This window comes from Doryrhamphus excisus, chromosome 4 (assembly GCF_030265055.1).
Source record: "Doryrhamphus excisus isolate RoL2022-K1 chromosome 4, RoL_Dexc_1.0, whole genome shotgun sequence".
Classification (NCBI taxonomy): domain Eukaryota; kingdom Metazoa; phylum Chordata; class Actinopteri; order Syngnathiformes; family Syngnathidae; genus Doryrhamphus; species Doryrhamphus excisus.
In genome coordinates, this window is record NC_080469.1 from 15,588,858 (window position 1) to 15,610,235 (window position 21,378).

At 41.6% G+C, this 21,378-nt stretch overlaps 4 protein-coding genes across 6 annotated transcripts in view; 1 reads left to right on the forward strand and 3 right to left on the reverse strand.

Annotated features, from left to right (window-relative positions):
* Nucleotides 1-214: 214 nt before the first annotated feature.
* Nucleotides 215-2,734, reverse strand: pcna (proliferating cell nuclear antigen). Its single transcript, XM_058070589.1, has 6 exons — nucleotides 2,604-2,734; nucleotides 2,220-2,469; nucleotides 1,284-1,381; nucleotides 946-1,208; nucleotides 671-794; nucleotides 215-596 (listed from the first exon to the last, which is right to left on the reverse strand). The coding sequence occupies exons 2-6, from the start codon at nucleotides 2,438-2,440 to the stop codon at nucleotides 520-522; spliced, it is 783 nt and encodes a 260-aa protein (XP_057926572.1). The 5' UTR covers nucleotides 2,441-2,469; nucleotides 2,604-2,734; the 3' UTR covers nucleotides 215-519.
* Nucleotides 2,735-3,406: 672 nt separating this feature from the next.
* Nucleotides 3,407-9,589, reverse strand: zgc:152830 (uncharacterized protein LOC767682 homolog). Its single transcript, XM_058070756.1, has 16 exons — nucleotides 9,477-9,589; nucleotides 8,924-8,965; nucleotides 8,740-8,830; nucleotides 8,405-8,553; nucleotides 8,221-8,329; nucleotides 7,768-7,895; nucleotides 7,595-7,694; nucleotides 7,437-7,512; nucleotides 7,279-7,364; nucleotides 5,822-5,926; nucleotides 5,668-5,743; nucleotides 5,473-5,591; nucleotides 4,210-4,293; nucleotides 4,085-4,142; nucleotides 3,831-4,012; nucleotides 3,407-3,752 (listed from the first exon to the last, which is right to left on the reverse strand). The coding sequence occupies exons 1-16, from the start codon at nucleotides 9,485-9,487 to the stop codon at nucleotides 3,588-3,590; spliced, it is 1,581 nt and encodes a 526-aa protein (XP_057926739.1). The 5' UTR covers nucleotides 9,488-9,589; the 3' UTR covers nucleotides 3,407-3,587.
* A 306-nt stretch (nucleotides 9,590-9,895) lies between these two features.
* Nucleotides 9,896-15,359, forward strand: fahd2a (fumarylacetoacetate hydrolase domain containing 2A). Of its 2 annotated transcripts, none has more exons than XM_058070390.1 (8): nucleotides 9,896-10,046; nucleotides 10,845-11,113; nucleotides 11,196-11,412; nucleotides 11,517-11,576; nucleotides 12,090-12,252; nucleotides 12,871-12,979; nucleotides 14,207-14,294; nucleotides 14,616-15,359. In XM_058070390.1, exons 2-8 carry the CDS (start codon nucleotides 10,845-10,847, stop codon nucleotides 14,676-14,678), a joined length of 969 nt encoding a protein of 322 aa, XP_057926373.1. In that variant the 5' UTR covers nucleotides 9,896-10,046; the 3' UTR covers nucleotides 14,679-15,359. The 2 variants fall into 2 exon arrangements, with proteins under 2 accessions (XP_057926373.1, XP_057926372.1); XM_058070389.1 differs by lacking the exon at nucleotides 9,896-10,046 and adding an exon at nucleotides 10,053-10,238 and having other exon boundaries at nucleotides 14,616-15,352.
* The window catches only part of gpat2 (glycerol-3-phosphate acyltransferase 2, mitochondrial), an 83,256-nt gene continuing 75,675 nt past the window's right edge, over nucleotides 13,798-21,378 (reverse strand). Inside the window, exons 22-25 of one of the 2 annotated variants that reach the window (XM_058070386.1) lie at nucleotides 20,536-20,656; nucleotides 17,672-17,740; nucleotides 17,374-17,429; nucleotides 13,798-15,851 (exon numbers count right to left, since the gene is read on the reverse strand). In XM_058070386.1, the coding sequence (XP_057926369.1) occupies nucleotides 15,735-15,851; nucleotides 17,374-17,429; nucleotides 17,672-17,740; nucleotides 20,536-20,656 (363 nt within the window). In that variant the 3' untranslated portion in view covers nucleotides 13,798-15,734. The remainder of the gene's footprint in view (nucleotides 15,852-17,373; nucleotides 17,430-17,671; nucleotides 17,741-20,535; nucleotides 20,657-21,378) is intronic. The other variant, XM_058070388.1, reaches the window with a different exon arrangement.

A 21,378-nucleotide genomic window follows, 5' to 3' on the forward strand; every position in this document is an offset into this window, starting at 1 on the left:
AGCAGACATCTAGGATAAGTAGTGAAACAGCGTCATCTGGTGGACAGTCAGTAACAATACAGGAGTGCCTAAATGCTTTGGGGGAGTACAGCGCCAACATAAAATATTGTATATTTTTCGTAAAGGTTGGTCTGATACATTTCATTATGATTGTTTTAGAGTAATGCCAGCCATTATAATTCAATATCAGAGTTTCATAGGAATGTGACCAAAGTGCAAACAGGTTGATTATTTATTTGGAATGAAGTCATCGGATACAAATACGACTGGGGGACTGACAATGAGAAACCACAAAGTATTTACAAATCTACAAATTAAACTGCAGGTGTGAATGCGGCAGGCAGGGCACCAACCCAGAGAGGGTGGGGACTTAAAAAAAGTGCTGACGTTCCAACAATGGGGCATGTTTGGACCACTCCCGTCATCCAAGACTGAAGCTCTCGGGCCAGCCTCACCAAAGTCCCCCCCCCTCGTCCCGCTTCTCTAATTGGTCTCCCTTTTTGCTGGCTTTCATACAACTTAGGACGCCTCTTCGTCGATCTTGGGTGCCAGGTAGTATTTGACATGGCCCATGTCGGCAATCTTGTACTCCACCACTAAAGAAGATCACATGTCCGGTATTTATAGTCAAAGCTAAACAGTAGAGGAGATGGTGATGCTAAATACTTACCAAGAGGGATGTCAGCTGACATGCTAAGAGTGACCGTCTTTGACAGCGGCGTGGCCTTGGTGAAGAAGTTCAGGTAGTTGAGGGCGAAGACCAGCTGAACAGGCTCGTTCATCTCAATAGTGACCTGAGAAAATGGATTGAAATACGGAAGAAAAGCTTTTAAACCTGGAACGACGTACAACCGCCATTTTTATGCTTCTTCAGTTTTAAAGTCATTAAAAGGGACATGGTAACAATGGCACTTTTCACAAATCAAAGACGCTTCATCAACTCACCGCTTCCTCCTCTTTGTCTACATTGCTGGTCTGGGACAGCTTGATGTTTCCTGTCCCCAGCTCTCCAGTGGCGGAGAACTTCACCCCGTCCTTGGCGCAGGAGATCATGACGGCGTCGCCGATCTGAGAGAGGTCACGGCAGATGCGGGCAAATTCCCCTGAAGGCATCTTCACCACACAGCTGTACTCCTGCTCCGGAATTCCCAACTGCTCCACATCGAGGTCCATCAACTTCATCTCATAGTCGGACACCTTCTCCTGGTCTGTGAGGCACCACAGAAAAAAATTAAAGAAAAAGTAATCAAGTCCAGCTAATTCTATGAATAAAAAAAACTTACTGATAGTCTCAAAGACAAGTGCAAGTGTGTCAGCATTGTCTTCAGCTCTGAGTGTGATGATATCTTCATTTCCTGCACACTTCAAGATCTTGGACATACTGGAAAAAAAAACAGAAAAAGTAAACACTTCAAACGGCGTTTAAACATTTAAAGTGAGCAACATTGTTCCATCAATTATGTACAAAATAGGGGCTAAATGTTTTATTTCATTGGTGGATTAAAGTCTTCGCGCTATGTACGTTGTCCAACATGCCATCCAGAAGTGACGTAGCGTGACCGGAAGCTAAAGTTCCCGGTTTAACTATTCCCGCCAAGTCAAATGAAAACTATAAAGCGGACTGTTATAACGTCTTTAATACATAAGCACATTAATTGACATTTATTTACGTCGCTTAATTACCCAATTATTCGGTCCGACGCAACGAAACATGCAAATACGAAGTGACGTCAACTGACGCACTACCGGAAGTTTAAATTCCCGGGTTTAACAACAGTTCCCGCCAAGCCACCCCATCTCAGAAATTGGCGCTCAAATGATGTCTACACGAAAGGGCAACGAAAATGAACCAGATTCTTTAGCAAAGCGTTACCTTACCAATGCGTCGTGCTTATATATGAATATATTGAGCGCCAAACGGTAGATTTAAACATAGGGTCTGCTGAAGGGACATGCCCGGGCAACTCCGCCATGATGGCCGCCTTCTCTTCGCCATTATTCTCTGACACAACGGGCTTTCTCAAGTGGCTAAAACAACCACGTCACGATAAAACTCTTCAAAAGAAAGTGGCCTACAAACGGTACTTTAAAGACTGTACCCATGGTTAGCCTATTATGTCAACCTAGCTAAGATGAAGCACAAAAAAACTGCTCTGCTAGCTAGTAGTAGTTACTGTAAACTAGCACCGATTTACAAATGTTTCTTTTGAGGGTCTAACCTGCTTAGATTGACTCCCATGGCGAGGTTTCTGTCGCAGCGGTATGAGTCGAAGCCGTCGCTACGGAGGGTGAGCTGCACCAGGGATACGTGAGAGGAGTCCATGCTTTGCAGAGAGATACCCGACGAGCTGACATCCCAGCAGGCCTCTGTGATCAGATCCTTCAGAGCTTCCAGCACCTTCTTCAGGATGGATCCCTGGACCAGGCGAGCCTCAAACATGGTTGCTGTTGACTTAATGGAAGGCTAGGCTACGAACAAAATAGTCGGTTAGGCGAAAGAGTTACTTCCTGGAAGTAAAAGGGCCGACGTTTAGAGTTAAGACAGTGGATAATACTTAAAAATGAAAGCCTTTGTGCGGCGTTAGCTCTAAAATGAGACGTACCTCAAGTTATGAATGTGTAAGGTTTGAGCAGAGTCCGCGCGCCACTGGCACATTATAATGACTCGGCGTCCGTACGTCATTTCCACATCCGACATGGGCCCCGCCTTTTCACATCAGCACCGGTCACACACGACGGCCATTTTAGAGAGGTCCACCTTGCATTACCACTGACAGCTATTAGCAAATAGAATCAATAGTGACTGTTAGGTACTTAATGAAACCTACTTCACTAGTGGCAGTACAGTAAAAGTACCTAACCATCTGCATTACAATGTTTTTTCTGTTCGATAATGTTAAACTAATATGTACAATTACTGCCACCGGAAAAACAAGACTAGTAATTATATAGAAGACGTTTTCACCTTTGCAAACTTTACATACCCACCATTAACACATAAAGTTATTTTACATTTTAAAGCTAATAATTAGTTAAATTGCACATTTTCCAGTTTGGTCTATTAGCCTCCCAAATGATGTCTAACCCGACGGCCATTTTGGAGAGGTCCACCTGGCACCAAAACAAAAACGGCTATCACAATAAATGTAACCAGTACTCGCAGAATGCTGATCATTGCGTTCTTTTAAGTTAAATTAAATATATGCCAATCAAGCACTTAAACATGTCATATGTTATATAAAACCTACTTCACTGGTGTACAGTAAAAGTACTCATGTGCAATACTGTTTTTTTTCTCCGTTTGATACTGTGGAGCTATTCATAATATAATGTACAATTGCTGCAAAAGGAAAAACTTGTTATTCAATACAACATTTTCAACTCTGCAAATTAAGCCTACCAGCAGTTATATTAAAGTTCTAAACAAACATTTATTTATTTAAATTGCACATTCCAGTTTGGTCAATATTAAAGTATTATGAAAGTAATGGAAAAAAAAATGGAGAGATGCTATTTATTAACCAATGACAAATGTTGGATGGAGTGTCATACAACCACACATTGAGAATAATGGTATTCTTAACACTTCAGGCCACTTCACACTCCAAAGATTCTGCCGAGAGCTCAGACAGGATGTAATTGGTTGCCATGGCAAGGATGGGCGCCCCTGTTGGTACACCAGGGAAAGGACCGCTGGACCCGGCGATGTCGACATGGGAATATGGCAGAGGCGTCTCAGAATCCACACCGTGCTGATGTGCAATCACAGACAGGGAGTCAGTCACAGATCTGCAATGCATATTGTGAGTCATCACATCCCCCCCGATAACCTTGTGCAGGCCTGATGCCATGATGAGGAAGGCAGCCGGGGTCTGATGTCCTCGAGGGGTCGCTGAAGATGGCAAGTTGTTGCACTGGAGGATGTCCTCGTATTCTGATTTACCCTTGTGGAACTCGTAGTCTTCCCTCCGAATGGTGGACACTTCAAACACGTCACCCAGAGCTTCACCAGCTGCATGACGAGAGACGGACACAAGTTAATCCGTCCGAATGAGCTCAAAATGTCTCATTTTTTTTGTCTTACATTTTTGCCAGCGAGCAGCATTTCCAGTGCGATGGGCAGGTCCATTATCCATGATAATCTACAGGAAGATCCAAAGCTTAAACACAATGTCACTGGTATTTGAAACACGGAAAAGTTGCACTCACAGAGTAGTTAGGTCCCATGGCTCTGATGGCATGGCCGGTCAGTGTTGCAATCGTAAACAACTCGGGGGAAGTCTCACGTACTGCCTGTAGAGTGACCAAAAAGCAAAAATGTAGGAGCAACAATGGCGATGATGTACGAATTAGTCAAGATACTGAATAACAAATTTAGTAAAAGTGGAGATCCACTATTTGTGTTTATCCATCTGTTTGCTAGTTAGCAGGATACTTCCAAGTAACTTTAAGAGATCCTAGGGACATTTTAGCCATGTGAGCCATGTGATGTCAGCTGACATCCCTCTTGGTAAGCCATTCTAGCCATTTTAGCTGTGTTGAATGGACATTGGTTAAATTTGATGATATTCTTTATTATTTCTTTTTAAAAATTGCCATCTCTGTTCCTACATGGCCCTTTAAAGCCACATTAATCTTCATTCATTCATTCATTCATTTTCTACCGCTTTTCCTCACGAGGGTCGCAGGGGGTGCTGGAGCCTATCCCAGCTGTCTTCGGGCGAGAGGCGGGGCACACCCTGGACTGGTCGGCAGCCAATCACAGGGCACATATAGACAAACAACCATTCACACTCACATTCATACCTATGGACAATTTGGAGTCGCCAATTAACCTAGCATGTTTTTGGAATGTGTGAGGAAACTGGAGTACCTGGAGAAAACCCACGCATGCACGGGCAGAACATGCAAACTCCACACAGAGATGGCCGAGGGTGGAATTGAACCCTTGTCTCCTAGCTGTGAGGTCTGCGCGCTAACCACTCGACCGCCGTGCACACATTTATCTTGACACAAACTATACACAAATTATTAATGTTATTCTAGTGGTAAGGTTTCAATTTGGACTACACAAGGTCTTCATTTATGAACAAATTTAGGTCCTATGACTCATTGCAAATCCTTTTTTAGTGCAAGTTGGAACTTAAAGTACCTCAGTTATAGCTAGATTAACAACTAAATCACACCCATTGTACACAGGACACGTTAAGGTTTAAATAAAACATTAAATGCAACTAATTAAAAAATATTCTAACAATGTTACCAATATACATTTTATAGAAGCAGATCCTATCACATGTTCAAGGAGTCTTTATCCAGGTTACATTGTAGCCATGAGATAGTCAAGGCCTGCTTGTACCAGATGTACACAGTACTGTTTTCTGCATGGGTGACTTACTCCTGAACAATCCCGCTAACTAACAAATGGCTAACAAAATACTTGGGGAAGATAAATAAGCGTCAACATCTAACCTGCTCCTTCAGCTCACAAAGCAGGTCCACCATCACCATGCGTCCCTCGGCATCTGTGTTTCCCACTCGGACTCTGCGGCCGGCGCGTGAAACCACAAGCTCATCTGCCACGTAGCAGTCTGTAAGAAACACAAATTGTAAGCAATATGCTAAAAAGCACTTTTAAGCACCTCCATTGAAGTGTACATCACTGACCTGCACCCACACTGTTGCGCACCATGGCCATGGAGCCAACAACCTTCAGGTTTTTTGGTTTCAGCTTAGCCAAAATCTAAAATGGGAAAATTGGCATTAGTAGGAATGGCCTGCTTGTCACCTTGTGAAGAAGTAGAAGAAGCCGCCAGATGACCTGGAAGAAGCCAGCGACGGCCGCAGCTCCACACTTGTCTCTGTGCATGCCGGCCATGACGCCACCAGCCTTGATGTCCGCTCCACCTGTGTCGTAGGTGATGCCCTGTAGACAGCATCATCATCATCATCATTATTATTATTGTGCACATGTAACAACTGGCAATAACAGAGACAATGTCCTCATGTATTAAAAAGGTAAAGATTTTAATGGTTCATTTACATTAAAACGTCGTTTTATACCAGGGATTTTTTTTAAAGTATGGCACTGTGAGTTGGACGGAGCCTTCTCCACTACACAAAAAATAATTTTCTGGTGTTTTATTCATAATGTAACTGTCATGTTTCATGCTGCCTTTTATTAACTACATTGTAAACAGCTTGTTTGCAAGCTGTTTTATTCTTTTTTTCTTTAATGTGCACGGTTTGAGTTGCCTTCTTTTTTTGAACCCAGAATAAACGTTACTTTTGTATGACATCAGTGTGCCCTGTATGGCTCTTCAAGTGGAATTCTGTTTTAGCTGCTGCATTGTTTACCTTTTCCTATATACATACATACATACATACAGTCAAACCTTGGTTTTTGTACGCTCCAGTTTTGGTATGTTTTGATTTTTTGTCTGAAATGTTAGCAAAAAGTTTGTCTCGGTTTTTATACAAGTAACCGAATTTAGTACCCTATGTGTTACTGACTTACTGTTAGTGCATTTAATTGTGTGACTGCTAAATTTTAAATAAATAATTCTAAATACATACTTGTCTGGAATGTATTAATTTGATTTATATGATTTCGTAAGGGACAAACTGCCTTGATATTTGTCAGACCTTCTGGAATGAATTAATGACAATTTCAGCGAGATAATTCAATATGAGACTTTAAGCCTTACACCCGTACATCATTACTAACAAACTAGACCACAATACTACATCAGGAACTAAACACAGACATAGTCATCATACATTCAAAGCTCAAGAATGTGCTGTTGGAGAACTGGTGGTATTACACTGTCATCTGTTCTGAGTCGCGTGTATGAATGTTCGAGAATGCTCTGTTGGGAAGATAAGTGATGTAGTATGAATATTAAGTAAATTAATGTACAATAAACTAGTAACCACCCCTCTCTATCATCGTCAAGCTATGTCTGAGCGCAGTTAGTATTTTAAATTCCACAACACTGCTGAATTTCAAAAAGTAAAATGAGGTTAGGTTTTTATATTGACTGACAAGCAGGCATGGTTTATTGGACTAAATGAATGTCCAGCGTGTTGTGTCTGAATTGCACGGTGAAACCATATTTGCAATTTGGGTCAATCATTTTGTATTAGTCCAAAAAGGTCTCATAGTTACATCTTATAGTGCTTTGGCATGCCTTCCATGGTGTCCTCATGCAGACAATAGATTTAAATACAAGACGAACAAATATAGACATAGGACGTTTGTATATAAAGTCCTTTCACCTTGCCCACTAGCATGAGGGTCTTCTCAACAGGTCCCTCGCCGCAGTACTGCAGCTTGATGACTCTGGCCTGGTGACGAGGTACGCCTGCATTGAGGAGGAAAATGCAGTATGAGCAAGCACACTAATAAGGTTGGTAACAACAAGGTGTACTCTTACTGCTGGCACAGCGGTTGACAGCAGCCAAGCAGGGGTACTCCTTCTCAAGGTGATTCAGGTCACTTATTACTTCTACCTGAAATGTAGCATACGGAGTTGCTCTTTATATGCAGGGAAAACCACTATTGTGTTGATGAGGATGTTTCTGTTTTTTTTACCTGAACAGGGCTGTCTTTAAACAGTTCTGTCACATACTCGGCCACACGCGGAGAAGCCATACGTTCTGGATCGGAGCCACCGATATCACGACATGCCAGCCTAAGAGAGAAGAGGCATGTGGAGAGAGGGAACACCACCAGCAGGGAGTGAGGTGACATTTTCTCTGAGTTACCTTCCACTTTCCAGAGCATTAGCCAAATCCACCAGCCTTTGTCCTTGGCCCTCCTGAGCCACCCAGAGGCCCAGCACACACACCTTGTTGATGGACGACTTTATGTTTGCCTCCCTCACTTCCAGAGGCTTTTGGAAGACATGCACAGTTATTAAGACTCAGTACCTCCCAAAACTGAGCACACCCCTCACATTGCAGCGATCGTAATGACAGCATGAGTACTGGCGGCAAAGGAGGGCTGCGCTTCATTGAGGAAAATATGAATTTCAACCCCGCAACAACAGAACGGGCCAAACACCTTCAAGATAACACGCTGAAGGTGATGCAGTGGCCAAATCTATACTGCTTTCCAAGCTGTACACTGACTTCTCTAATTTTCATTTAGTATTGTCTGTTGAAAAGATACTAATGGTAGCTAAAATTAATACATAGTATAGTATACTACTGTCTCACCATATAGAGTGCATGAAGAGCTCCCAGTGCAGCCACCAGTGTGCTATTCTTGTAGTCTTTGTGGGGCGGACACACCAGTAGGGGGCGCTGCATGCCAGCTTTCAAGGCCCTGATAAGGACACTCGGGTTAAGACATTCAAAACACGACAGAACTTCCTCAAGTGTGAAAGCAAACAAAACTAACCTCTTGATGGCGTTCACTGCTGCGTCGCTAAAACACCTCACATCATCGTAGTCGCGGTTCACGGGGCCGGTGGCAGAAAACACCAACCGGTTGCCAGGGAGATCTGGGACCTTCAGGAGCACCACCTCATCCCCCAGCCCACTGTCCACCTGTTGAGTGATGGATCAATGAGAATGTATCCATTGTTGGTTATTTGGGTCTTGATGCAACTGGAGCAAAATGGGGTGCACTACTTGGCTGCAACCAGCAGAGGCACTGTTGAGTCAGTTTCAACTAGCTTGCTGTTGAAAGAGGAAAAACAGCTGGCTTCTGACTGTTAAGGATTGTATGCTTACTGTGTTGTAGTCCTGCAGAGGAGCTTTCAGACACTCAAGTTCTGAGGGCAAGTCGTCATAGTTCTGGGTCACCAAGACGACACCATCAAAACTATGAAAGAAAAATGCAGTAATCGGCAAATTTGTCTGGGCAGGATGCACATGCATGAAAAAGAGGATGTGTGGCATCTCTCCTAGTACTTACTTCTGGTTCTTGAGATCAGTGGTCCACTCGATGGGCTGCATGCTTTATACACAAATACAAAAAACACTTTAGAATCACACTAACAGTGTTAACAGACAGACAGTTAACAGCATGTGATCAGCAAATGGCAGGCAACAGTGACAATGAGTGGAAGGACCTTTGACCATTCCTTTATCTCTCAACCACCAGCACGTCTTCTTGTGCATTTCGTAAAGTTAGGATCAAACGTCATAGAGAACAATGACAGCTATTTAGACCTGTTATAAAATGTTGCTGTTAAACCCAGTAAAGCAGTGTACACAGCAAGTTATGTTGACTGTGCTTAAATGTTCGTACATAATGTTACCTCAGGTAACAACTTGTTAAAAGAATGCCTGAAACAAACCATACCATACCAAATCATTTGGTCATATATAATTGACGCGATGATAAAACACAATATGCAACGCAAATAAATCAGGCACGAGCCGAAGTAATTCAAACTATTTGGGCTTCTGGGTCTATTTTTGAATTAACCGACACCGAGACGAGAAGAACTAAAGGTACCGATCACCTGGTGCACATTTTGGTCTTCCTCCCTGGTAGTCCAAGAAGCGAAAGAAATTGTTGATAACCGGTAGCAAGGGGGCTAACCGCCGGCCACGTGACCTACCAGAAAGGAACCGGCGTTGCCTTCACATGATTTCGGAAACGCGTAATTTCCCCCAACCTGTTTAAACGTAACTATGTTATTGACATAGTTTCATAAGAAAAGAGGAATACCTATTTAATTGGATGTAAATTAATATTAAATACATTTTTAAGTAAAATTCTATATATAAATTTGTAATTGTACACACCAAATTTCAGTAAATTTGCCAACTTCCACTTACACTGAATGGCTCTTCGAGCTGCCTGCTGGGAATTGTAGGCTTAAGATAGATTTCACAATTCAGCTCACCATTACGCCAACTTTATACGTATTTAATTCATTCATTCATTCATTTTTGTGCGTTTGTGTCTATTAGAATTGATACAAAATTAATTTAAGGTTATTTGAATGGCAGTAGCCACACAAATGACTCGTGAATGGACTGCGGAAGCTAACCGGAAGTTGTGAAAGTGGAGGTTTTGAAGCGCAGAGGTGAGTATTGACCTAACAAGAGCCTGAGCAAAGGGCAATAAATGGGTGAATGAACTATTTGTACATTTTAGCCTTTTGTGAAATTATGTAAGAACAGAGCAACGACAACGTTCGAGCTTCAAGTAGGCAACTCTTGTGGCTCGACCGAAGGAAGATCTACACTTTTTACAGCTGTCAGCAAAAATATTTTGGGTAATCTTGCGTTTTCTAATCATGCAAAATCCATTCCATGCAAGAACTGATACAATGCAGTTTTTTTTAGCACTGTCAGATAGGTGGACAGTATGCTTATTATTTGGTTGTAGCTGTTTCTAATATTTTGGTTCTCTTATGAGAGGGCGTATACTGAAAAGTATTATGATGTAGCAAAACTGCAAACCAATGCCACAACATTAGACTCAGCATTATTGTCAGTTTAAAAGCACACATTTGATACAGCACAATATTCTCGAGATTTTTCGAACCGGTGTTAGTTTTAATGATATCTTTCTAGGTACAACCTCTGGTGAGTGTGTTGTACTTGAGATGTCAGACTTAACTGCAGCTTTTGATACAGTGGACCATGAGATCTCTTTTTTGGGACAGTGGGTGGGAATCAAGGCTACAGATGGAGAAAATTGGGTTGTACTGGACAAGGCTATTTTTTGGATCTCATTGCAGATATACAGTATCTAATGAATTATCCAGTGAGTTTAAGGGTAGAGGTGCCGTGATTAACCTTAAGTATAAACTCGAATTCAAATCTTCATGGTGATTTTTTTGTGTTATGTTTATCTCGTCCTTTTTTGTCATCAACAGATGAGAGTTCCCCTTGTCTCCTTGCACATTCTACCTTTAGTCTCTCCCAGACACACAGTCAACCCACAGAGGCGGGGCTTATGTGACACAGCCATGCGTCTGGTCCAGTTTCTTCGGCATGGTGATGCAGGTGGCGAAAGGGTCAGAATAGGAGTGGAGCAGGGTGAAGGGCTTGGCGTGGTGGACCTGAGGGCGTTTGACCCTTCCATGCCCTCGAAGATGAAAGAGCTGCTGGAACTCGGAGACAAAGGTCTGGAGCGTGCACAGAGGTATCGCACATAATTTGGTGATTGCACAAGCAATCCGAAAAGGATACTGACCACTTTCGAAATTCCTATCCCATATCTTCAGGGCGCTGTCATCTGGTCAGTGCGTGTTGAAGCGTTCAGACATCAGGCTGTTGTCTCCTATTTTGGCCCCGGAGAAGGTGGTGTGTGTGGGTATGAACTACCGTGACCACTGCTTGGAGCAGAATGCCCCAATCCCCAAAGAGCCCATCATCTTCAGCAAGTTTCCCAATGCCATCACAGGGCCATACGATGATATTGTTCTACCCTCTGAGAGCCAGGTAAGTTCCAGGATCCTGCAATGACACCAAGAAAATATGTAGTCCGTTGCACAGCATATGGAGGGATATGTATACTGCCTCATGCCTTCATGTCATCCTTAAAGGAGGTGGACTGGGAAGTGGAACTGGCTTTTGTGATTGGACGAAAAGGAAAGCACATTAAAGTGAGCATCACTGCTACACATATAGTATCTCATAACTCTACTCACATTACTACAGTACAATATAAATGAAACTTGGATATTCTAGAGTAGTCAGAGTACAGTGTGTATAGCAGAATAGATTCATGATCCAGGGAAAATTAATATTTCTATATTATCATGAATGTCTAAATACAGTAGATGGCAACACAAAGCCGTAGCAATATAACTGGAACTGGGGTTTATTAAGGGGACTGCTTCTTTCTGAGGCCAACCTTGACACAATTTAGACATGTTCACTATGATGTATACTCACTGGGTTTGCCAGCCATTTATGTAGACAATAATGGCTGTGTGGTGACTCATTTTCAGTGAATAATAATTCCATATTGCTCTACAAGCTGTACACTGACAACTCCACAATATATCCAAGTATCATTTCTATAGTATTGTCCCTTGGGAAGATATAATAAAAATGTTTTCTCAAAGGGGTGTGTGTGCTTTTATGAGATACTGTATTATTGCCTCATTTGTCAGGAGGAAGAGGCACTCTCTTATGTGGCGGGCTTCATGGTGGCCAATGACGTCAGCGCGCGCGACTGGCAGATGAAGCGCAACGGAAAGCAGTGGCTGCTGGGAAAGACCTTTGAAAGCTTTTGCCCTCTCGGCCCTGCGTTGGTAACCACTGATGCTGTGAGAGGTGAGACAGTATTTGTGTCGACTCACTTCCTACCCTAATATGTTGGATTAAAGATAGAATATACACTCACTGGGTATACTTAAATTTTTGCAAGCGTTGTATCAAACATGGCGGTCCAGTGGTTAGCGCGTATACCTTACAGCTAGGAGATCAGGGTTCAATTCTGCCCTCGGCCATCTCTGTGTGGAGTTTGCATGTTCTCCCCGTGCATGCGTGGGTTTTCTCCGGGTACTCCTGTTTCCTCCCACATTCCAAAAACATGCTAGGTTAATTGGCGACTCCAAATTGTCCATAGGTATGAATGTGAGTGTGAATGGTTGTTTGTCTATATGTGCCCTGTGATTGGCTGGCCACCAGTCCAAGGTGTACCCCGCCTCTCGCCCGAAGACAGCTGGGATAGGCTCCAGCACCCCCACGACCCTTGTGAGGAAAAAGCGGTAGAAAATGAATGAATGTATCAAACATTCTGCTTCTACAGATAATAATGCTCATGTTGATGCTCTTTCCTTAGCTGCATGTATTGCTGTTGTGTTGGATTTCATTAGATTGTGCAGGTGTACCTTATGACGTACTAAGTTTGAGTAAAAGTAGTAAACAAAATGAAAAAATCACCTTCAGATCCTCACAACTTGGGCATTCGCTGCCTGGTAAATGGAGACACCGTCCAGAGCAGCAACACTGACCAGATGATCTTCAAGACTGAAGCGCTGATCTCTTGGGTGTCAAAGTGAGTACATTTATGATACCGGTGCTTAAAAAAACATCTACATTTTTGTAATGAAAAGGGCTTGGCAATATTTAAAAACAGTTAAAAGAAATGCTACAAGATACACTGAATACACTGAAAGCTCCATGATAGAATAGACCAAAAGTTAGAAAGAGTTACAACCCAAACTAACTAAAAAATATTAAACATTTAAAATCAAATCAAAATCGTTTTCTCTGCTGTTCTGGTTCATTTGGTCAGAGGACCGATACTGCCTCAGAGATGTTAAATCTACCTGGCTCTATACAACAAAGGGGTTGTCTCCGGCTATGTATAAAATAGAGGAAATATTCCACCATAGGGAGTATATGTAACCCATGGAACTTACTGTGACATCAGAAAGGTCTGGCTTCTTATTACAATTACTTAAATAGTAGTCAGGCAGCAGTACCTGTAGAATCCACTAGGTGACAGTATTTTGCTTTGTAAGCATCTTCCTGTTCTCTCTCCATTACTGTATCTGTTAGGTAACTTCGAAGGGCAAGTACTTTTGTTGTATTGTATTTGTATACCGGTTAACTTTTTTTTTTTATCTATCTATCTATGACAGTTAGGAACCTAACTTAACTCATTGCCTATACAGTTTTACAATGGTGAATGAGAAGCAATGGTTCCTACAGTGGCCGGAAAGTTCAAAACAAACTGTGAAACACATTAACCAAAAGGCAAAAGTAATTTACATTTCAGAACACTCATTGACAAATGCATTTCCAACAAATTAATGTTCATACGCTGTACTCACAGGGAATAATGGTGCAGCAAAGCGAGGGACACATACAAATATGTATGGCTGCTACATTCATTACTTCTGACACGGAATATACGTGTTGACAGCAGTTTGAGCACCTTGTTGTCAACCATTTCATGTCTTTATTCAACACATCATGCACCCTCATATGTTCAAGCTAATTGTTTCTTAAGTGTCAATCTGGGCTTTGGTATATTTCATTACCCATCACACAAGTGCTTGTAATGTATTTTGTCTTTTGTTAATGTGTTTCCTAAAATCTTCATTAGAGTTTTGTTCCTGAGTTTCCTGAAATGTGACATGTTTTGCTCATCTTGCACGTCTCCAAAGTCCATGTGAAAACTTAACTGTAGGAGCTGATAGTTAGTCATTAGGTGGGACTGAATTTGCTGGAAATATGCCTTACCTTCCTTCTGCTTCTTTCCTCTTCCTCTTGCCAGGTTTGTGACGTTAACTCCGGGTGATGTGTTCCTGACAGGCACCCCTCCTGGCGTCGGTGTGTTCAGAAAGCCACCCGTCTTCCTCAAGGTGCGTGAAACTGATGATAAAGTGTAGAAAAAGCTGGTGTGCGTGTGTAGCACTTTATATACAGAAGCTTTACTGTCACCTGAGAAACATCCATCAATTCATTTTCTACAAGGCTTGCCCTCATTAGGGTCACCAGTAAGCTGAAGCTCTTAGACTGGGATTCTGGGTACATCCTGGACTGGTTTCTAGACAAATGTTTTCATTTTATTTACATGGCAACTTAACAATATCACCATTATTGTATTGGAACACTATTGCTGCTGTTGAATTGTGTATTGGCACCAGTATTTTCTGTTCTAACAAGCAGGTTCTGTCTTCCAGAAAGGAGATGTGGTGGAGTGCCAACTAGACCAGCTAGGCACCATCATCAACACAGTCATCTAAACTTATGCCAAACCCATCCACATTATCAGCTGCACTTTTCATCCAACAGTAAAGTACTAGAAGAAATGAAAAATACCTTGATTGTTTCCTGCTTGATTGAGACAACTCGTTAACTGGAAGATATGGTTTTATGTAGTAATTGGAAGAATGTGTCGGGGAAAGCATTGGTGTAAAGAGGGCAATAGAGGGCATGCCTCTTACCCATTCGGCGGTTTTGGACGTGCAGAGTTGGCGTTACATCCTGCTTGAGACCAACCACTAAACTGCTGTAGTTTAGTCATTCTGTGAAATTTCCACCTGAAAATGATCATAAATTTCAGCTGTGATTGTTCGCAGAACACCACAGATGGTAATTATTTTTCGTCTTTAAAGAGCAAGCAAATACTACTTTCTATGTGGGTGTGTGTGTATTGGTTGTGCCTCAGAACTGAACAGTACATGCAGGGCAACTCTGGGGGGCAGTAGAGTGTCATGCTGACTTTGCACTGCTGCTGGATTTTGCATCTTGTCTGTACATACTGTATTGATGCTGCTGTAGGTGTTTTGGTCAATCTCCTGAGGTGCAACCTATGACTGTTGTTACAAGAGCAATGACTATGAATTGCTGAAGAAATACAATTTAAAAATTCAGACTCCTTGTTGTCTTTATAAACCAAAATACTCAATTTTGCATTCAACAATGAAATGAGCAGAAGTGGTCCTCATCGGAATGGGCATCATTAACATGAAACAATGAACAGCACAAAAAAAATAAAAAGTTGAAATGTGAACGTGTAGCAAACAAAAGCTCCCTCATTATAATATAAACATGGGGAAAGCACTCAGCATCATCATCATCCCCTCACAGCTGATTACAGCAACCTCGTAATCTTCGTCTCCAGCAGCTTTATGCTAATGATATTACAAAAGAAAAAAAACACCTTTAAATCAATGTCTCATAACTGAAAAATCAAATTGCAATTAACCCCAAAAGGCCTCTGTCACACAGCGTGGAACCTTTCTAACATGGAACGCTCTTTCACGCCAAGGAGTTTAGGCCTCTTGCTGTTTAACATATTAACTGTAGATGTACTGAGAGATGAAGCGCTGCACTTTCTGCCTGTTTTCTGGTAGCAGGAACAAAGATGTGAGCCCCAGGAAGACTCCGTCTTCATTCAGTTCCTCCATGAGGACCTGGTGGGAACACAAACACAGCGTGGACACTATATTATATATGGTGTGATATTATTAGTGTAACAGTACGCCATAATCAGGGTCTCAATTAGCTTTAGATTTTGTGTGAAGGCCTTTACACCAATACCAATAAAGTTTTTCCGAACAAAGCAAAAGGGTTTTCAAGCTATGGCTTCTCCTTGTCAATATTACTCGCCATTCCTCACGCTAGCCAAAGGCTGGGCTGCACTGTACAGTGGAACCTCGGTTAGCGTCATGAATCCATTCTAGAAACTGAAACCGAAACCGAAACATACACAAACTGAATTCGTTTTTTTTTTTTGCTTTCTGCACACTACACTCCCCCCTTCCTGTCGTGTGTTTTTTACGTTCACAGCTTTTATCAAATGCACTTCTGCCACCTTGTGGCTGTTTTTATGGCTGACAATTGCTCTGTGGTGAAATCCATTAGTGGAGAGTTACATCATCACCTCTTTTTGCCCCTTGTGAAAAAAAGAGCAAAAGATGTATAAATACATTGTTAGGATCAGGCATTTAGGGTTTCTAAAAACATACAAGTATGTCTTTGGGATTGAATGAGTTCTTTTTTTATGTGGGTAAATCTCCGTACCATACCCAAAAATCCAATTCTACCCTCACACTTCTAGATATTATAGCACAAGAATTTAAGTGTGACTAAAGAAATGGATCATGTGAAAGTCTTGTTAGAAAGTGAAATGACTGAGCCCTATTCACACAAATATAGAAAGGGGAAATTTCCTGTGACATTTGCATGGACCCCACATTGATTGGACATGCAGGGAAAAAAGTAGATCAGATTTCAAATCCTGGAAACAAGACTGCAAATGTTTCTGATTGATATGACCCTGATGCAAGAGTTAAAAATGGCCTCTTGCAATAGTTGCAGATATATAGGTCAATGGTGCCCTATTTTTAAAGGCAATGATTCCCATCTCACATGCTATAGCAGAGAGCAGACTGATGACTGCACAGGCTGAAGGGCTGACTTGTCATTGGTGAGAGCTGGAGATTGGAGAGTTTTCTGCGACTTTGATGTGTGGGTATATATACTACAACACGGGTTCTACGAGTGGCCGACCCTCGCCCACATCAGGAGAATAGATTTCACTTCTCTTTGTAGACTGAAGATGTTGGATTGAAGCCCTTCCCCTTGTCTTTGAACCTTTAAGGTTCAGAGGAGATGAGATGCGAACTATTCCTTAAAGACGACCTCTTGTGGCCTTCCTTTTTGCACTGAATCTCAAACTGTGATCATCAAGCATTTATCGGGGCCTTGTCAAAGTTTCTGTTTTATTAATTCATGTAAAGGTCACCCTCACAACCCGCTGAAAATTGCTGTAAAACCTAAAAGAAAGTAGAATTACATACTTTATCAGTGCTTTCACAATACTTGGGGGAGCTAAAAGAATTAGTTGTGCTCATATTTACTTGTCAGATAACATTTTTGTCACGTATATTCACTGCACACACACACACAGAATATATAAAGACTGTCACTCACCCCCAGGTCTATTAGTGTTCTAACTGCAGTGTGTGCAGCCTCCTGTGAGCAGCTCTCTGTGAGATACCAGACAAAGGCACACATCATTCAAAAAAGAATAGATATCCAATAAAGAATCCAATAAAGAAAAAAACCATGTCGAACTAATGGAACAAAGCCATTACCAGAGGGACTGGTGAAATTTTTACATTGTGTAACATGGAGTGGTTTCACTTAGGCAGTAAGTATTTATCTTTCTATGCGCGTAGGTGTTTTTTTTTTTTTTTTTAGCTCCAAGTAGATATCAGGCTGTGCTCACCATAGTGCTGCTTCTTCTTCTTTGCTGTGTCATACAGATGTAAGCGCAGCTGAGTCATAAAATGGGTTTCTGACAATGACACGACAAGAGGTTATTTGACTGGGATGTTCACAGCCTGCAATGACAATTTACTATACAATATAAAACACAAAAGAAAATACATAGAAGTTTAAAGGCCAAACACAATTTGGTCTGGGACACTGGTGGGGCTCCGATTTGTTGATAGTTTGAAACTATTTTTCCAAAAGGAATCAGTTTCCAGTGTCAATCTTTCACCATTTATCCACATTCTATCAACATTCTTACCTGTTATACAAGCGTAAAAAAGACGTTCGTGAAAACTTAACATCGTTTTTCGTACACCCTGGTACATACCCAAACGTATTGCCGCAAATATGTCTTGATTTTCGTACAGCCAATCAGTGTTCCGAGCAAACTAGTCTAGTAGCGAAACAAAGCATCCACGCATTGGTGATTGAGTGTCTGTGAAATGGGTAGTGTTTCTATCAGAATTGGGACACTAGAGATCCTTTAATCATCTTAATTGTGTGTGTGTGGTTTATTTCTTCATACAGCTCACACAGAATGCTTTCAAGCACTGCGCGCTGCTGCTATGATGAAGTTTTGTCTACAAGGAAAGGTACAGACAGAATGTTCTCTGCAGACTGAAATTTGAGTAAAAGTACAGTTCAAGTTGTCAGACATACCTTGACATACCAGTATATGGTTAAAGTATTACACATATACATGGGTAATATGCTTACCTATGCTTCAAATAGTTGGCTTCAAAAAGTAGAATTAATGGCAAAATCCAAAGGTACCACTGCACTGTACACACCCTTTAAAAACGTGTCAATGCAGCAACAGAAGCGGAGAGGGAAGCTTGCTGAGTCAACTTCAAGTGTAAAAATAAGTTAACCACTCTACAATTAAACCTGTTGATGATTCATTTTGACTTTACCCAGGGGTTGACAGAGTGACTAATTCGTAGGGGTACACGATACACTCGGCTTGGTACCCGGAGAAAACCCACTCACGCACGGGGAGAACATGCGAACTCCACGCAGAGATTCCCGAGCAGGGAATCGAACCCGGGTCTCCAACTGTGTGCCCCCCTAGGTTTTTCTTCATTTTTATTTCCGCAATAAGCTATGTTCCACTGATGGCCCCCTGTAGCACACTTTGGACACCCATGCGTGTTTCCCCAGGAAGGTGAGGTATTGCCAGCTGACAGAGACGTATGTCCAAGCTTCTTGGCTTTTCCACTGATCAGGGGTTGGGTTGCATTGAAGTGGGGTTTATTTAGCTTTCAGACTACACCAGGGGTCTCAAACACACGGCCCGCGGGCCAAATGTGGCCCGCAGGACACTAGTTTGAGGCCCCCGCCTTGATATGAAAGTTTAATGTTAGTGCGGCCCGCGCAAGTTTGATATGGATGCTGTATGGTATCATGTACCCAGAAAAAATTATTACGTTTGATTAATGTTCATGTTAAATAGTTAATAGTTATCCTCCCTATCCGTGTGGAAGTGGTAAGTTTTTGGCTATTTAAGTTTAAAGGAAATAACTTGAAGGCTACCGTTTAGGTCGCTAGCTCTCTAGTTTGTGAGTTAGCATGTGTCTCAAGACCCTGCAGTTGCGCAATATGTTGTAAATAAAAAAAGTGTAAATGTGACTATAGTTGTCTTTTGTCATGTCTACAGGGCTCTAATAATGCTTTGTTAATTTTAATCTGAAAAAAATAATTTGTCTACCCACCAACTATATGTGGTTTCTTAAGTTTTTATTATTTGCCGTTTTATTATTATATTTATTTATTACTGAGTGATTTGCTTTATTCTTGATTTGTTTATTTATTTTTCATCTTATTTTGTGCAGAAAAATAAAATTTAAGATATCTGAGAACAGTGGAATGTTTTATCAGAGCTTTTATTGTAGAAAATCGGAACCAAAGCACTGAAAAAGTTTGTATATTTTTCTGTTTTTAATAATTTTTTTAAATTAAATATAAACATGCGGTTTTTTTTTTTTGGGAAAACCTGATGCGGCCCAGCCTTGCCCAGATCCTAGCTCCAGTGGCCCCCAGGTAAATTGAGTTTGAGACCCCTGTTCTACACAATTGGAGATGGAGCTCCACTCCTGCTTGCTTGAGCGGTAGATACTTCATCTTTAAGTGAGGTTGAGTGGGTTAAGCCTAACTTTCATTTCTGCTACTAACATGAAGTAAAGTTGGCGATCAGTCAGATGTAACGAGCGTGAATAGAACTGTTTGTTGATTACAGGTGGAGACGCATCTAAACATCTACCCGTTTTGATCTGAAAAATCCTCAGTAACTTTGATCAAATGTAGAATCTATACAGCTTCTGTTTGGATACTAACAAGGCGGCAGCAGTTCAACTTGTTCATCTACAAAGGAAAAAACAGCCACACGTCACTCGCTGATGCTGGGAACACCGAGGTAGGTTGGATTGCAGGGTTTATAGTGTTCATAAATCACTTAATGTGCGGTTCCAATCCTGCCTCGCACGCTTCCACTTCCATATTACTTTATTAGAATTTATAGCGTCAATGCCATAGTTCACAGTCTGATAGATTTCTGGCTACCCTCTTCTTGTGAAACGGATTTTCTCCAAATGACAAATATTGTCACGATTTGATTGTCTGATGACACCCTTAATCAATCGCTGCCTTAGTTCTTATACCAGATGCCTCTCCTCACCTAATCCTACTGTTTCTCCATGTTTGGAACCAGAAATGAATCTCCAATGGCTGGGTGTTGTAGCCCTGACTTGTTATTGAACCCACAAAATGTAGTTTCATTACCGAAGGTGTCATTTCTCAAATAAACAGTGAGACACATACCTGTCAGAGGTGTGTGTAGGTGGTCTAGGAACGATGTGGTCCAGCAGAGTGTCCTCAGATGTCCAGCTAGCATGCTACACAGGAAGAAGAGCATGTCAGGGCACTGACTCGGCTGGCTTATCTGGAAATGAGAGGGTAAGGGAAGAAGACAGGCACAGAGGTTGATGGGAATGTCAACGCTGGGATGATTGGAAGAGTTCACTGAGAAAAGAACATTTTCCGCTAGGCTGAACTCCCTGGTGAAAAGTCACTGTCAGCTGGTTCATCGAGCCACATGCTGAAATAAAATATGGAATAGTTCTTTTAATTTAAGCTTTGTGTCATTTTGTCCAGCAGCATGTCTGTTCATTTTGACTCCAGACTGAAATAACTCTGCTATGGAATGTTACGAAAGTTCATAAAAACATTCACGGTTCCCCAGAGGATGTATCCATGCTGGTATGTTACTTTCATATTAATGTGATATTTACATCATTATTGCCTTGAATGAGCTACTGACTTTTCACATGGAGAGGTGCGAGGTTCAAATGAAGCTGTCATTTCTGTTGACAGATTTTTCACAGTGTCATGGGAATCTCTATTTCATTGTACAAGCTGGTGTAAAGGACATAATGTTTTTCCGTGTTCCATTCTACATGGACATATTGTTCATGGTCCTCTATGCACACTATAGGCTTATCAATGAATTGCTCAGCAAGCTAAGTCTATTGCTTTTATTGTATTACCAATTTTAGGGGTTATTAAGTTGGAGATGTTCTTCTGGGCATTCATGCATTCCAGATTTACCATTAAAAAAATCTGGTGCCAATGGAAGCAGTATGGAGGGAATGTATGAATTGTTTA

Excerpts from the sequence above, each read along its gene's own strand:
- pcna (XM_058070589.1), bottom strand. The coding sequence starts at position 2,440 with ATGTTTGAGGCTCGCCTGGTCCAGGGATCCATCCTGAAGAAGGTGCTG. Across the intron at positions 1,382-2,219 it reads ATGGGAGTCAATCTAAGCAG|TATGTCCAAGATCTTGAAGT; the intron begins GTTAGACCCTCA and ends TTTTTTTTCCAG. Across the intron at positions 1,209-1,283 it reads ACTTGTCTTTGAGACTATCA|ACCAGGAGAAGGTGTCCGAC; the intron begins GTAAGTTTTTTT and ends GGTGCCTCACAG.
- zgc:152830 (XM_058070756.1), bottom strand. Across the intron at positions 7,896-8,220 it reads CTCTTCATGCACTCTATATG|CCTCTGGAAGTGAGGGAGGC; the intron begins GTGAGACAGTAG and ends GTCTTCCAAAAG. Across the intron at positions 4,013-4,084 it reads TGCTGCTCGCTGGCAAAAAT|CTGGTGAAGCTCTGGGTGAC; the intron begins GTAAGACAAAAA and ends CTCGTCATGCAG.
- fahd2a (XM_058070390.1), top strand. The coding sequence starts at position 10,845 with ATGAGAGTTCCCCTTGTCTCCTTGCACATTCTACCTTTAGTCTCTCCC. Across the intron at positions 11,114-11,195 it reads GGTCTGGAGCGTGCACAGAG|GGCGCTGTCATCTGGTCAGT; the intron begins GTATCGCACATA and ends CCATATCTTCAG. Across the intron at positions 12,253-12,870 it reads AACCACTGATGCTGTGAGAG|ATCCTCACAACTTGGGCATT; the intron begins GTGAGACAGTAT and ends AATCACCTTCAG.